Below are 14,829 nucleotides of genomic sequence, written 5' to 3'. Positions count from 1 at the left end.
TTGCTTCTTTGTATCGTCAGGCTGGAATTAAAATTTTTTAAGACAATTATCATCTTTTTCCTATTATAGAATAAATCAGTTCCTTTACAACTTATTACTTATTTACATAACTAATATTAATAGGTAGGGAACTTATTTCAGTTCCTTTTCTCCTTTCTTAGGATAATGTTGATACTAATGTTATGCTAGTATTGGTCATTTTGTATTAATAGATATTTTTCATTTTGGATACAACTCATTGGGTACACTTTCAAAAATGTGATGATTAAGAAAATCCATCCATCCATCCATTTTCCAACCCGCTGAATCTGAACACAGGGTCACAGGGGTCTGCTGGAGCCAATCCCAGCCAACACAGGGCACAAGGCAGGAACCAATCCTGGGCAGGGTGCCAACCCATCGCAGGATTAAGAAAATTGAACTACAATTAGTTACAGACCCTCCATCACTAACAAACATTGGTTAAGGACATTCTCACATCAATCTTCCATTGAAAAGCATTGGCGTATTTCGTGTGTCTTAAAGCAGAGAAACATTCTGTGCAACTTCAACTTTAAATGAGTTTACTGTTTCAATTTTACCTTGAGAGCGGTTGCTTCAGCTGGCATGTTTTTTATATTTTCCTCTTTTACTTGTGTGACAGCCACTGACGTCAGGGAAGGCATGTGCACGCAGCTCACTTCCACCACACTCTTCTCTTGCTGCTTTAGGTAAGCTAACAAAGAAGCACAAAAAATAAAAACTAAAATAAATGAATGGAACGGGAAAGCAATTACAGCTTAAGATTGAATTGGTTGAGCAATGTTATCTGCAGATTATTATTGTAAAGAACCGATGTTATCAGCTTACAGCTGAACAGCATATGAGCTAATTAATTAAACGGGAAGTGCGCAGCTCCTCTAAGGGATACAAACAAGTTGAGAAATGGAAGTGCAGTTGATCTGTGAGCAGAAGAAGAACAGAGGCAGTGGCCATTCAACAAGGATCACGCTGGCCACTAAGAGCAGGGACCTGGTAGGATTACGTAGTGGTACAACACAAAACAGATTGACTGTGTGTAACAGTTTATCTGCACCTGAAGAGCCATTTTTGCTTCTTTGTATCGTCAGGTTGAAATGAAAATCTTTAACATAATCATCGCTTTTTCCTGTTATAGAATAAATCAGTTCCTTTCTAAGTTTTTACTTATTTACATCACTAATATTACTAGTTAGTTGGGGAACTTATTTCAGTTTCCTTTCTCCTTTCATAGGATAATGTTGATACTAATGTTATGCTAGTGTTGGTCTTTTTGAATTTATAGATATTATTCATTTTGGATACAACTCTATTGGGTGTACGTTCAAAATGTTATGTTTAAGAAAATTGAACTACAATTAGTTACAGACCCTCCACCACTAACACACATCAGTTGAGAACATACTCACATCACTTGAAGTGAACTCCGCTAACTATTGAGACAACACCAGCCTATTGGTGCTCTGTTTTTAACTACTGTGAGGGACATCACGCAGGGACTGGTATCCCAGCCAGAGCTGAACATGAATCTTACCTGGCCACGAGACCAGTATGACAGAAGGACAGGGGGAAGACAATTTATTCAGGTTATTGTCTTCCCCAGAACGCTTGGTGGCAGTGTCCCCAGGTTACGGTACCTCAACGGATACCAACAGGGCAAGTTGGGAACTATAGTTCTTGGGAACAACCCGGTTGGGTTCCTTGGGTGCTGCCAGGGGGTGCTGAGGGGATTAATGAGCCCTGCTTTGTGGGGCCTCAGCCTCACCTAGAAGTACTTCCGAGCCGCAGTCTCAGGATACCAGAATAACCTCAGGTTTTATAATTAAGGAGCAGCCAGCTTCAGTACAGGGAGCCAGAGTCAGGTGGAGGTGGATGAAGCTTACCTGGAGGAGCAGAGAAAAGAAGGAAGAGACGCAAGAACGAGAGTAGACCAGATTGAGAACTTAGAAGAGATGGTCCATCGGCATCCCAGATTGAGAACTATAGTTCTTGGGAACAACCCGGTTGGGTTCCTTGGGTGCTGCCAGGGGGTGCTGAGGGGGTGCTGCTTTGTGGGGCCTCAGCCTCACCTAGAAGTACTTCCGAGCCACTGTCTCAGGATACCAGAATAACCTCAGGTTTTATAATTAAGGAGCAGCCAGCTTCAGTACAGGGAGCCAGAGTCAGGTGGAGGTGGATGAAGCTTACCTGGAGGAGCAGAGAAAAGAAGGAAGAGACGCAAGGACTGCTGTGTGTCTAGTTTGTGTTCTTTGAAACCTGTGTGTAAGATACTCACAGGATTAAACATTTAATCTAAACTGGAACTTGTGTCCGTGCCATTTTTTTGTGAGTTTGGGGTGCTACAATGCCAGGGGGTTGGTCACACTACCTTGTAAAGTGCTCTTAAAAAGCATGCATTTAATGCAGTCAACTAACATATGTCATTACATTGTATTAATGGATATTGCTATTAATTATGACTCATTGTTACAAAACTATTTAATTAACAAAAATATAAAAACTGATTCTTGGATGAAGTGAATAAGATGTGAAACTTTCATGTCAGTTAGTTGCTAAATGCACCTGAATGTTGCGCCATGCGTACATTGTCTAACGCATGGGTGTTGAACTCCAGGCCTGGAGGTTTTCATTCTAACCCTTTTCCTAATCAGTGACCCGTTTTCACTGCTAATTAATTTCTTTCCCCATCACTTTAATAGCCCTGTTAGAAGAGTTCAGCCCTCTGAATTGATTCCTTTCTTCATTAAATGACAGCCAAGCAGAAATGAGATGTGAAATGAGCTAACAGATGACCAGCTAAACTGGGGCTTCAAACTCCAACCAATTTCACTCCAATCACTTTCTTAATGAGATGCCAATTCTTACTGTTAATTAAACCCGTTATTTAATTCCATGGCTTGTTGCTGCTCTCATTCTGCCACAGCAGACATTTCCCAAACTGTTGGTTTTCTGTTCTTTCTAAATGTTTTGGTGACCTGAGAGATCAACTCTTACTGAGACCTTCACCTTTCTTCATTTTCAGATATTGTGTGATGGGCACAGGGGAGCTGGTCATGTGGCAGCTCGTTTGGGTCTCATTATTGTTTGGCTGCTAATTAAGGAAAAAGAAACAACTAAGGTGTCAGAGTCAAGTTAATTAAAACTGAGGCAAAAGAAGTTAATTAACAGCAAAAACTGGTCATTAATGAAGAAGATGGTTAGAATGAAAACCTGCAGCCACTGGAGTTCAACACCCCTGGTCTAACGTGTCGTAATATTTAACTGTCAGTCAATCAGAAGGTGCTGTTAGAACAGGCTCCCACTCCCCGCCGTCCTGGCATGAATATAGTGAGGTCAGAAAAAGGATCAAGAGATGGCCCTCATACCTTACTGGTTTGTCTTAAAAACAGAAAGCCGGCCGAGTGATCAGGCATTTCATGAATGGCTGGAATTTGTCGTTATAATGATAAAGCAGCTGATGACTGAGCGGCCCACCTTTGCTCGGTGTTGTCAGTCTCGTATGGCTCCCTGCACGTCATTCTCTTCATGAAGTGGTTGAAGTGCAATTTGGAGGTTGCAGCATCAGGCACCTGCCAGCTTTTTCCTGCTAGGTGCCTTATTATTTTTATTATTATTGCTGTATCAGTGTATGATGTTGCCAGCACCCCATGTCTGAGGTTTCTCATGCTCAGGATTGCTTACTATAATTCGTCTTCTCTAATGGCAGTTTGGTGTTAAATATGATTAATTTTCTTACTGTTTATTTGTCTAAAGTCAGGCCCCAACAATGCCATTATGATTATGAATAAACCAAAAGCTTGCAATTTTATTTTTTGTCTCAGTGGGGATTGAATGAAGATGGGAGGCAATAATAAATCATATGAAACAATCACATGCAATAAATGAAAAGAGAAAAAATACAGAAAAAGAGAAGCAGTGTTTTTTTCCCCTGCGATTTTATTTTGCCAATAAGATTTTAAAACAGCAAAACAGCAAAGAGGAAATAATATTAACTCTTTGAGGGCTGAATATTTTTTCCAAAAAACTCAGTTTTCTGAAAAGCACACAAAGCAGTGGTTTCACACATAAATCAACATAAAATGTCTATTGCTATGTGCCATGGCTGCTGTTGACACATGTTCGGCATCTCTGGTGGCAGTAGTTACGTGGGGGCACCTCGATTGTCAGCAGGAACGCACGGTGGGCTGGATGCCTGGCTGTCTTCACACAGTAAGTGGGTGGCGGTCACAATGTGATGCAATATGGTTTGTACCTCTTGTCATCATAAATGGTGGTCCTCCGAGGTGAATGCTGCTGTAGGCGCATCAGCTACATGAAAGTGTTCAGCACCACGATCAGCTGTGAACCAATCAGATGATGCTGGTACCTCACTTTCGTTTTTGATATCCATCTCCAAATCACTTGCATCAAACTTGGAGTCCGACAAGTCAGAGTCCTATTCAACGAAATTACGTAAAATCTCCATGGAGTATTTTGCTTTGCACATCTGCTTTGGTCTCTCGCCAGATGTCGGTGCCAATTTAGAGGTTGTTTGCTCTTCACTACTCACGCACGCACAGGGAATCGAGGTTAAATCAAGAAAGCTATGTAACTTTCCTTCTAGCAAATAGAGTCAAACTAAAACGTAACGGTGAGTTTTGTTGCAGTTTACAGCTGATTACCGTCCTATACCCCTGAATTTTGACAAAGTCGACATCAGCCTTAAAAGAGTTAAACAGACTTGCAGATCACAGGCTGATGGCACAATTTGTTCCATAATACTACAGTAAGATTGAATGCCGTCATTTCTAAGTATTGTGACCAAAATGTGTGCAAATACCCTTAAAGTCTGCATTGTGCACTTTAATCACATCTGAAGTGTTAGATTTGTCATTTTAAACTGTGGAAAGTCAAGGCAAATTAAGGACCAATGTGTCTGTGTCGCAAACATTATGGCGAGCACTGTACTTTGTCGTAGTGCCCCTTGTAAGTGATGTTACCATTGCCAGTGCATTTTCCACCAAGTCAGCTTCTGGCCTAACTCCTTTCCTTTTTTATAAATATTTTTAACATTTTGGAAGCCTTGTGGTCAAGTATAAAGTTAGAAGCCTGTGTCCTCAAGTTACAATGCTAAAAATGTTTATATTTATAGTTAAAAAAACACTAGAGGTTAGGTGAACTAAAAATGTTTTCGAAAAATGACCTTGCTGTACCTTTTGTAATATCTTTATTAAATCGCAGCTGGCTTAGTATAATTCTGATGTTTTGTTTTTTTTTTGATTAATTGATCCTTCAGTCTTTTGACTGTTTCCATTACCCTTTGAGATCAATATAGACTGATTATATATCTATTGTCAAAAAATTAGACAAAAGAGCTAAAAATGATTTGGGGCAGCCTCCCGTATAAGCGATCCTGACTGCTAAATAATGTTGTGTACAATTGTATACAGATTGGAGTCCAAAACCGAACTGACTGCTGAGGTTGAGATGTTGGGTTTTTAAAGTGCGGCAGATGATGTCATCGGGCTTGTGACTGGAAGGGACATCATGGAGGCCCGGCGGAATTTCCCATAACCGGTCTACAGTGGAAAGAGAGAAAGGATTAGTGCACCCCACCACCCCCATTAAACATGCTCTTAACTGAAATGAATTAATGGATTGAGCTAACGGGCACACCAGAATCTATTAACTAGTTGGTGCTCTTTAAGTAGTGCAGATGCCCTAACTGAGAAGTGTTCCAAAAATCTTGTTACTTCTGGTAGGTTTTGTGTGAATACCCTTTTCTCAGTATGAGTTTAGGTAGTGTCTTGAGATGTGAAAATTATTTATTTTTAGTTTCCAGTTTGTCCGGCCCTGATGAAGGAGCAGAGTCTCGAAACGCGTCGTCCTGATGGACAATGATATGAATATTCATTGTCAGAAGTTCCAATCCTGGATACTATGGACTGTGTTACTTAAACTGAAGGGTTGTTTACCTGACCTTTTATATTTTTATAAACTAGGGGGCTTTGCCCCCTGCTCGCTTCACAAGCCCACCCCCTCCCCTCCCAGTCATTTCGCGTCTCTGCCGCTCGCGTTGTGAAGGGGGTGGCTGAATGCACGCTTTGGAGATGCGGACAGATCACCTGCTTGCTTACTGCTCCTCCTGCCGTGCTGCATGTTCTGCTTCTTGTGCTGTGTGTTGATCATTTCAAAGCCTGTACAGCAGCTGTTCTCGCTTCGTTCGCTCTCATGGGTCTTGCTTCCTAAGGTTGTAATGTCTAGTCTCGCATGACGTCAAAGTGTCTCTCCGAGATGATCACGTCTCGACCCAAGATTTTTTTATATAATAGATAGATATGTTTAACATGTTGGAAGCTTTGTGCACAAGTATAAAGCTCGAAGCCTGTGTGATCAAGTTATAATATTGAAAATGTTTATATTTATAGTTAAGAAAACTACCTGTGTAATAGAGTTTGGGTGAACTAAACATGTTTTTGAAAAACGACCTTTACGTTCCTTTTGTAGTAACCGTATTAAATTGCAGCTGGTTTAGTATAATTCTGATGGTCCTTTCTTTGATTATCAAACTCCTTTCCTGCCTATCGGATGCTCTGTCACTTCAGAGTGTTTCCACAGTTGGCACCACCAGAAGGCACTTTGGCGGTGGTGCTGCTGTTTTCACGATTGTTCCTGCCGACAGCTAGCAGTAAACTGCGTGACTCAAAGTAAGGTGATGTGCCGCCATTATTTGAGTCTTTAATAGACTACAAAAACATTAATTGATGATAACAGATTTGTATAATATGAGTGATTTTCTGTTTATAATAATGCAGGCTAATTTTTCAGGACTTCTTGATCTGTGGTATCCTGCCACTGTTTTTTCTTTTACTATACATTAAAGATTCCTGTTCTGGCCACATATTAGGAACCATCTCAAAGCCCAGAGATCCCTTCCCACAATGAAATGGTTTTATTGTCAATCAAAGATTTCAAGAGGAACCACACAGCCCAGTAGAGTGCCATTGCAGAGCCAGACTCTTTAACAAGAGTGCACAGTGATGTAGTGATTGTTAAACAGATTTGCTACACGCCGCAGTGGGGAGGCACAGTTGTGCACAGACTAATTCCTGTTCTAGTTAGAGTTTCTAACATGCACAGCTTCAATTAAGTGTTTTTGGTTATATACAAGGGTTCATTTATTCATATCGGTGACTTACATTACTTTTAGAATGTTATTTAATCCTGTGCACAACTCCTTTCATAACTGAGGCAGGTAAAATGAGTCCTTTGTGGTCTTGCAGGGAGTCAGTGGTACGTATTGAGCCGTCATGATCGTGCTTTACGAAGTTCAACATATTAGCCTTATAGGGGCCGCACAGTCCCGTATAATGTACACATTATATGGCCCCTCTCATTAGTTCCACTGTGCCTTGATGGACTGAAGTCTTCACTCATTTGTCCAGTGTCTTGTGTTCTTTTATGGTTGGATTTCTTATTTTCCGTGAGATTAGCAAAACCTAACACCGTTGCCACCTGATGATTCCAAGCTAATGGTTTTTGAGGGAGAGTTTCAAAGAAAAAGCCATATCTGAAACTGGCAAGTTAAACAAATGGTTACAATGAGCAAAAGGGCACAGGCAATGGATGGAAGATGACTGGAAAAGATTATTATGGTCAGCATCCTGGAGTCATCTTTTCCCTGTTACAGATGACACTGGTATTTGGTGTACATTTACTGAAGAAGACAAATCAGGTCCACTAAGGAGTTTGTTTCTCAAATTAAACACTCTGATGTCCATATCCTCTTGTGCAGTTGTCCTTCTGGGCCTTCCTCTTCTGTTGGTATCCCGGTTAGATCCAATTTGGCCTCTTCTTTCAAGACAGTATTTGTAGGAAATCTTCAGTTTCTTCTCACTCAGTCACATGGGATAACATTTAATCTGTAAAAGAACAGAAAACAATAATAGATTGACATGTTGCTTGAGAAAGCTGTTTTATTTGAGCCATTTTTGAACCCAGAACTGAACTCTGGGAATGCCAGCCCTTTGCGATCCAAGGAAAGACAATCAGAACAAAATAGCAGGTTTCAGCCGTGTTAATGCACTTACAAAGATTTCTCTAATAATCAGTTAGTATCTATACATGACTAATTAAGGATAAGCTAAGGAAGCTGACCATTAGGACACTGAAGGAATGACTGCTGAAAATGGGGCTTTGTAGTCTGTAATCACCCCAAAGGATGCAAGACATCAACAGGTAACAGTTAGGGTGCCAACTGGGTAACACCATCTAGTTAAAGCAAAACAAAAAAGAAAAGAGAGATAGTCCAGTTCAGCCTCCAACACAAATTCAAACAGTTTAGTTCACACAGGAGCCTGGGGTCCAAAATGAGACACCTCTTTCCAGGCACATCACTTTTTATGATGTCCCAACCTGTAAGAGGCAAGGCCTTCTCTGGGCACCGAGGGTGGGGTCAAATACCCTCACTGGGTGTCTTCTCAGATTACCAGGTGGAAGAGAGAGGGCACTTCATGGACAGCACCTCCTCTCGGTTCGGGTTGGTGTTCCTTATCCCCATATGCACATGTGTGACAAGCCAAATGTGAATAATAAATTAAAAATCAGTGTAACATAAGTAAAAGGACAAAGATAAAGGTTTGCAGATCCCCCTCCCGTATACTTGAAAAAGTTTGGTTAGAAGTTGATCTCTTTACATACATGAGCTCCAAACAGAACTGAGGTTGGTTGCAAAATGGCTCCTACAGCTACAGTATGTGACAGACAGGAAATGATGTCAGAGATGGGTGTGGTCTTGCAACCTGAAGTGACATCATAAGGAAGTGGGATCTGGTGTCATGGAAGAGGAAGTGGTAGGTGGAGACTTCTGGGGACCGGAAAAGAGGGCTAAGGATGCTGGTTCTTCTGTAGGCCTACGGGGGCAAAGGAGAAAGAGTTAGAGGATAGCGCCAACCCCTGGTCCGGCATGGAAATCCAAGTATTTGATCCCATAAGCTGCCTCCCATGTGCATGTGTGTGACATCAGTCATGTCAAGCAGTAATTGCATTCAGCAACACTAGTAATGTCTTGGCTGTATTTCTGAATCAATTTAATGTTATCTTCATATAAAAACAATATCAATTTCCACCCAAAACATGAGCATTTCTGGGTGTGTGCAGCCTTTTGACTGATTGTGTTTGTGTGAATGTTTCATGGAATGGACTGGCATCCTCTCTTCAGAGTTGGTTCCTGCCTTGGACCCAGTGCTGCTGGGGTAGGCGCCAGAACACATGTGACCATAAATTGAATTAACAATACTGGAAAATGGATGGAGGGCTGCATTCTAATATCTGCTGCTGCTGCTTTTGATTACTTAATGTTTATCTTTAATAAAGCTGAGAAATGGAGATCAACATTTTCTTTTGTGAAAAGTATTTTCAGCTTTTTATCAGGTAACTGTTACCAACTAATGATACTGGATGAATGCTTATTTATTGATGTATTTATTTATTTTTCATTGTTTTCAGGTTGAAACTGCAGTGTGACAAATTACCTTGAAATATGGAGCACTTTATGCATTTCAGGTAATGGGCCTTTCTGAATCGTGGAACTGATTTCTGTCAAGGCTCAGCGGTTAGCACCATTACAGATTCAATTCTTAGCTTGATGCCCATTTCTATGAAGTTCACCCGTTTTTTCCTGGGTTTTATCTGGGTACTCCTACTTTCTTTAACATCCCAAAGATGTGCAGGTTACATTTTACGGTGATTGTAAAGTAGCCCCATCAAGAAAGAGAGTATGGGTGTGAATGTGTGTCTTGTGATGGAGAGGCATCCAGTCCAGAGCTGGGTCCTTTTTGATGTTTCCTCGATAGTCTCCAGCCCCTGTGACCCTAAAGTGCCTTCAGCAGGTCTGATATAGAATGGAGTCTGCTTCTTCTCCCCACATCTCAGTTGTTACTTTGAATTTTTTTCTTTTCTTCCTTACATTCCAAAGATGTGTTGTTTAAGTTATTTAGTGACTCTAAACTATCCCCAGTGTGAGTGAATTTGGACCCTGTAATGGCAGGCCTTCAGGCCAGAGCTGGTGCCGCTCTCATGCTTGATACTTACTTGATAGGCCCCTAGTCAGTGTGATCCTGACTCAAAAATTAACAACTATGTCAGACCAATCTCAGTCCCCCCATTCCCTACTTGTGTAAGCTGCTCACTAGGCCCATGTGTCTAATGACACAATAACTATAATCAACAAATAATCCAAAAGGAGATAATGGTGAGTGGAGTAGTGGTTAAGGCTTTGGACTTCAGACCCTGAGGCTGTGGGTTTAAATCCCATTAATGACACTGTGTGACCTGAGCAAGTCACTTCACCTGCTCGTACTTCAATTGGAAAAACAAAAGACATTGAATCTCAAATGGTATAAGTCCACTGGGATAAAAGTGTCAGCCAAATAATATAGTATTAATAATAACAGGGAAGTATTGTAGATTGAAATTTTTTCCTTTATTAAGGAAATGCTAGATAGAATTTTATTTGTCCCCAGGGTGAAATTTGACTTTTTACAAAATATCTTTAAATAAATACATAAATAAAATATATTACTATTATGATAGATAGATAGATAGATAGATAGATAGATAGATAGATAGATAGATAGATAGATAGATAGATAGATAGATAGACATTATGGTCTGAACACACATCACAATGACTAAAATGGAAGAAAAGTTAAAAAGAAAGAAATCGCCTGCCTTGGCAGTTTCAGTCCCAGTGAGGCATTATACAGACATATTGATTGTTGGTATAAAGGATGCCCAGTCATGTTTCTTCTGCTGAATAATTAATTTACTGAAAGTTCTCAGTGTTGGTGTGTCAGAGAGAGGATGTGCAGCATTGTTCATAATGACACTCAGTTTTGTTTTAATTCTCTCCTTCATTTTTACCTCCAGGGGCTCCTGAGTGTGTCCTATAACTGAGCAGTCCCTTTTTCTTAGTTTGCAATTTCAGTGGGTCTCTCTTGAAATGATGTCACCAGCCCAGTACACCACAGTGTAGCAAAGTTGTAAAAGATATGAAGGATGTCACCACTCACATTAAAGTAATGCAGTCTCCTAATGAAGAAGAGCCTGCTCTGCCCTTTCTTATATAGTTCATCAGCAATATGAGACTAGTCCAACCTGTTATTAAAGTGGACCCCCAAGTACTTGTAGAAGTGGACCACCTCTACATCCACTCCTTTAATAGTGATCAGACATAGACACTCTTTGGTATGATGAAATTCAATAAGCAGATCCTTGGTTTTGCTGATGTTATGTTGCAGACAATTCTCTTTACACCAAGAAGCCAACTTCTCTGCCTGACTCCTCTCCTCTGCCAATACACCCCATAAATGCAGAATCATCTGAGAATTTCTGCATGTCACAAGACCTTTGGTTATATTTGTAGTCGGAGATGTACAGAGTGAGGAAAAAAGGAAACAGGACTTTTCCTTGTGGTGCTCCAGTGTTGCTCACATTCATATCAAAGACACAGTCCTTGAGTCTCACAAACTGCAGTCTGCCGGACAGACAGTCCATTATCCAGGACCCCATAAGCTCATCCACCTGCATATTTCTGAGTTTACCCCTAAACAGGAATGGCTGGATGGTATTGAAAGCACTGGAGAAATCAAAAAGCATAATCCTCACAGTGCTGCCAGTTTTGTCCAGGTGAGGATAGGCCTTGTATAGCAGACAGATAACTGCATCCTCCACTCCAGTGTTTATCCAATAGGCAGACAGCAGTAGGTCCATGTGGTCTACCACAAGAGGACTCCTATAGTCCAAGATCAACATCTCAAAGGTCCTCATGGTGTGAGACGTGTCACTGGTCTGTTTGCTCTGTTCTGAAAACATCATCTTATATTTAAGTTTTTAACCCATTATTTTCTTTTCTTCAGTTTCATAATTATTTTTTGCTTTTAAACATTTTCTTGTGATAGTAAGGTGTATAAAGTGCCCTGAGTTGGATGAAGGCTGACTGAATTCTCTGTTCATGAGCTTGCATGCCTTTCAGAAATGGCATGTAGTCTAATATTAACATTTGCTTTCTGTGTCTATCCATTACAGAGTTCTGCTGCTGCTGCTGTCGTTTGGTTCCATTCTGTGGCTGGAAGGTGAAGCTTCTGAACACCATGACAAGCCCAACTTTTTGTTGATAATGGCGGATGATCTCGGCATTGGCGATGTGGGCTGCTTTGGCAACACCACCATCAGGTAGTCAAGTGATCCACTCAGTTGTGACAATACAGTTAAATGATTTGAGCTGAAGATGCTGAAAGTAAAGCTTTGAAAATGTATCCAGTAAAACAGATGGAGGCAGTGGTTGCTACCTGGCCCAAGCAAAGGGTTTGTTAGACCTTAGTCTTTCTGTAACACTTTTTTAACAAATTCCTACGCTGTGTTTCATTTCATTTATTTCAACCGATGGCAAATACAGCGCTTTCAGAAAGTATTCAGACCCCATGATTTTTTTAACATTTGTTTAATTTTACAGCCTTATGCTAAAATCGTTCAATTTTTTTTCCTCCATCAAGCAGCGCTAAATATCCCAGAATGACAAAGTAATAAAAAATTTCTAGGAATTTCTTAAAATTTATGAAAGATAGAAAAGTGAAATATCACATTGACAGAAGTACTCAGACCTTTTGAAATCTGACCTTGGTGCATCCCATTCCATTGATCATCATTGAGATGTTTCTACACTTTGTTTGAAGTCCACCTGTGGTCAACAGATTGAACACCTTTTGACAGAAGATCCCACAGTTGAGGAAAATCCAAGCCATAAGGCCGAAGCAACTGCCTGCAGAGCTTAGAGAAGTTTGAGGCGCAGATTTGGAAAAGGCTACCAAAAAAGTTCCACTGGCATTTAAGCTTCTCAAGAGCGCAGTGGCCTCCATAAGTCTTAAATGGAAGGAGTTTGGAATACGCACAGAGCTGGCTGCTTTGCCAAACTGAGCAATCATCGGAGAAGGGCCATAGTAAGAAAAGAGACCAAGGACCTGATATTTACCCTGACTGAGTTCCAGAGAACTTGTATGGAGATGTGAGAAACTTCCAGAAGACCAACCACCACTGCAGCACTCCACTAATATAGGCTTTATAACATAGTGGCCAGATCGAAGCCTTTCCTACATAAAAGACGCAAGGAAGACCTCTTGGAGTTTGCAAAAAGGCACCTAAAGAACCCTAACTACGAGAAGCAAGATTCTCTTGTCTGTTGAAACTAAGATTGAACTGTTTGACCCCAGTTGTAAGCATCCAATCTGGAGGAAACCAGGTACCACTGACCACCATTCCAGTGGTGAAGCATGCTATTGAAAGCATGTTGGTACCAGCATCAAATTGTAGGGTTGTTTTTTAGTGGCAGAGACTGGGAGAGTAGACAGGGTTGTAGGAAAGCTGAATACCACAATACACAGAGATATCCTTAATGAAAACCTGCTCTAGAGTGTTATGGTCCTTGGACTAGGCCTAAGGTTTTAAGAGCACAATGGCCCTAAGCACAAGAATGGCTTAGAGACAAATCTCTGGAAGTCCCTGAGTGCCCCCAGCCAGAGCCTGGAATGGAAATTCCTTGAACATCTCTGTAGAGACCTAAAAATAATTGTTCACCGATGGTCTCCATCTAACCTGATTGAGCTTGAGAGGATCTGTCGGGATGAATGACAGATAACCCCCAAATCCAGGTGTGAGAAGCTTATCAGGCCAGACCCAAGAAGAGTCCAGGCTGGAATTGCTGCCAAACCCTTTGCTCAGTACTTAGTTGAATACTTGTGTTAATAAAAAGTAAAATTTTTTTTATCTGCTATATAATAAAATGCTGGCGCAGTGGGTAGAGTTGCTGCCTTGCAGTTAGGAGACCCGGATTCGCTTCCCGGGTCCTCCCTGCGTGGAGTTTGCATGTTCTCCCCGTGTCTGCGTGGGTTTCCTCCCGGTACTCCTGTTTCCTCCCACAGTCCAAAGACATGCAGGTTAGGTGCATTGGTGATTCTAAATTGTCCCTAGTGTGTGTGTGTGTGTGTGTGCATCCTGCGGTGGGCTGGCACCCTGCCCGGGGTTTGTTTCCTGCCTTGCACCCTGTGTTGGCTGGGATTGGCTCCAGCAGACCCCCATGACCCTGTAGGTAGGATATAGCGGGTTGGATAATGGATGAATAATGAAATGCTAAAGTTTGTGTGTTTCTGCGTGTCCTGTCCCTTAAAGTAGTGTTTCTTAAACCTTTTATTTTTTTAAGACATCATCTTGCCCTTCTTAATGTCTTCGAGACCCAGTCCATGATGACTATCAAATAGTGGAAGGGGGTGTCCCCCTTGGAGATTTGCAGCCAACAGTCCTGGCAGAGCAGTGCCAATTGCTTAAAGAACTTGTGGCAACCCACTGTGAAGCATTTTGCAAACCATTAGTACAACCATTAAATACAAAGGTGAATCACCAAAAGGTGGTGACTCACAACTCCTTTTTTGGGTGACACATAGCTTAAGAAGTGATGCCTTAGCACAATATGTTTGGTCAGTATGGCTTTTGTGTCATTGGTCAGTTTACCTATGTAGATCAAAAGAGGAAGTGCAGGTGTTAGACACACAAGGAGGAGAAACAGCATAGGAGGCACGCTGAGAGAGTCGCCTTCAAAGACGAGAAGTATAAAAACAGAAAGGAAGTGAGAAAGGTGCCTTGAGAATAATGACACAGTCTGAGAAGTATGCATTATGGGAACGTACTCGAGAGAGGGATTGCCAGTGAAGAGAGGTTCAGGCACCAAGGGTACCAAGGAAAGGTGCTGAAGGTACATGCAGGGCAAGAGATAGCAAATAT

The 14,829-nt window shown here is 41.3% G+C and overlaps 1 protein-coding gene across 2 annotated transcripts in view; it reads left to right on the top strand.

Moving 5' to 3' along the window:
* The window catches only part of arsh (arylsulfatase H), a 126,365-nt gene that overhangs the window by 33,679 nt on the left and 77,857 nt on the right, over positions 1–14,829 (top strand). For both annotated transcript variants that reach the window (XM_028800877.2, XM_051927221.1), the window contains exons 2-3: positions 9,505–9,561; positions 12,085–12,231. In XM_028800877.2, coding sequence (XP_028656710.2) covers positions 9,539–9,561; positions 12,085–12,231 — 170 coding nt within the window. In that variant the 5' untranslated portion in view covers positions 9,505–9,538. The remainder of the gene's footprint in view (positions 1–9,504; positions 9,562–12,084; positions 12,232–14,829) is intronic.

This window comes from Erpetoichthys calabaricus, chromosome 4, assembly GCF_900747795.2.
Source record: "Erpetoichthys calabaricus chromosome 4, fErpCal1.3, whole genome shotgun sequence".
Lineage (NCBI taxonomy): Eukaryota > Metazoa > Chordata > Cladistia > Polypteriformes > Polypteridae > Erpetoichthys > Erpetoichthys calabaricus.
Note: the sequence above shows the minus strand (reverse complement) of the source record. Positions and strands in the feature narration are given on the sequence as shown.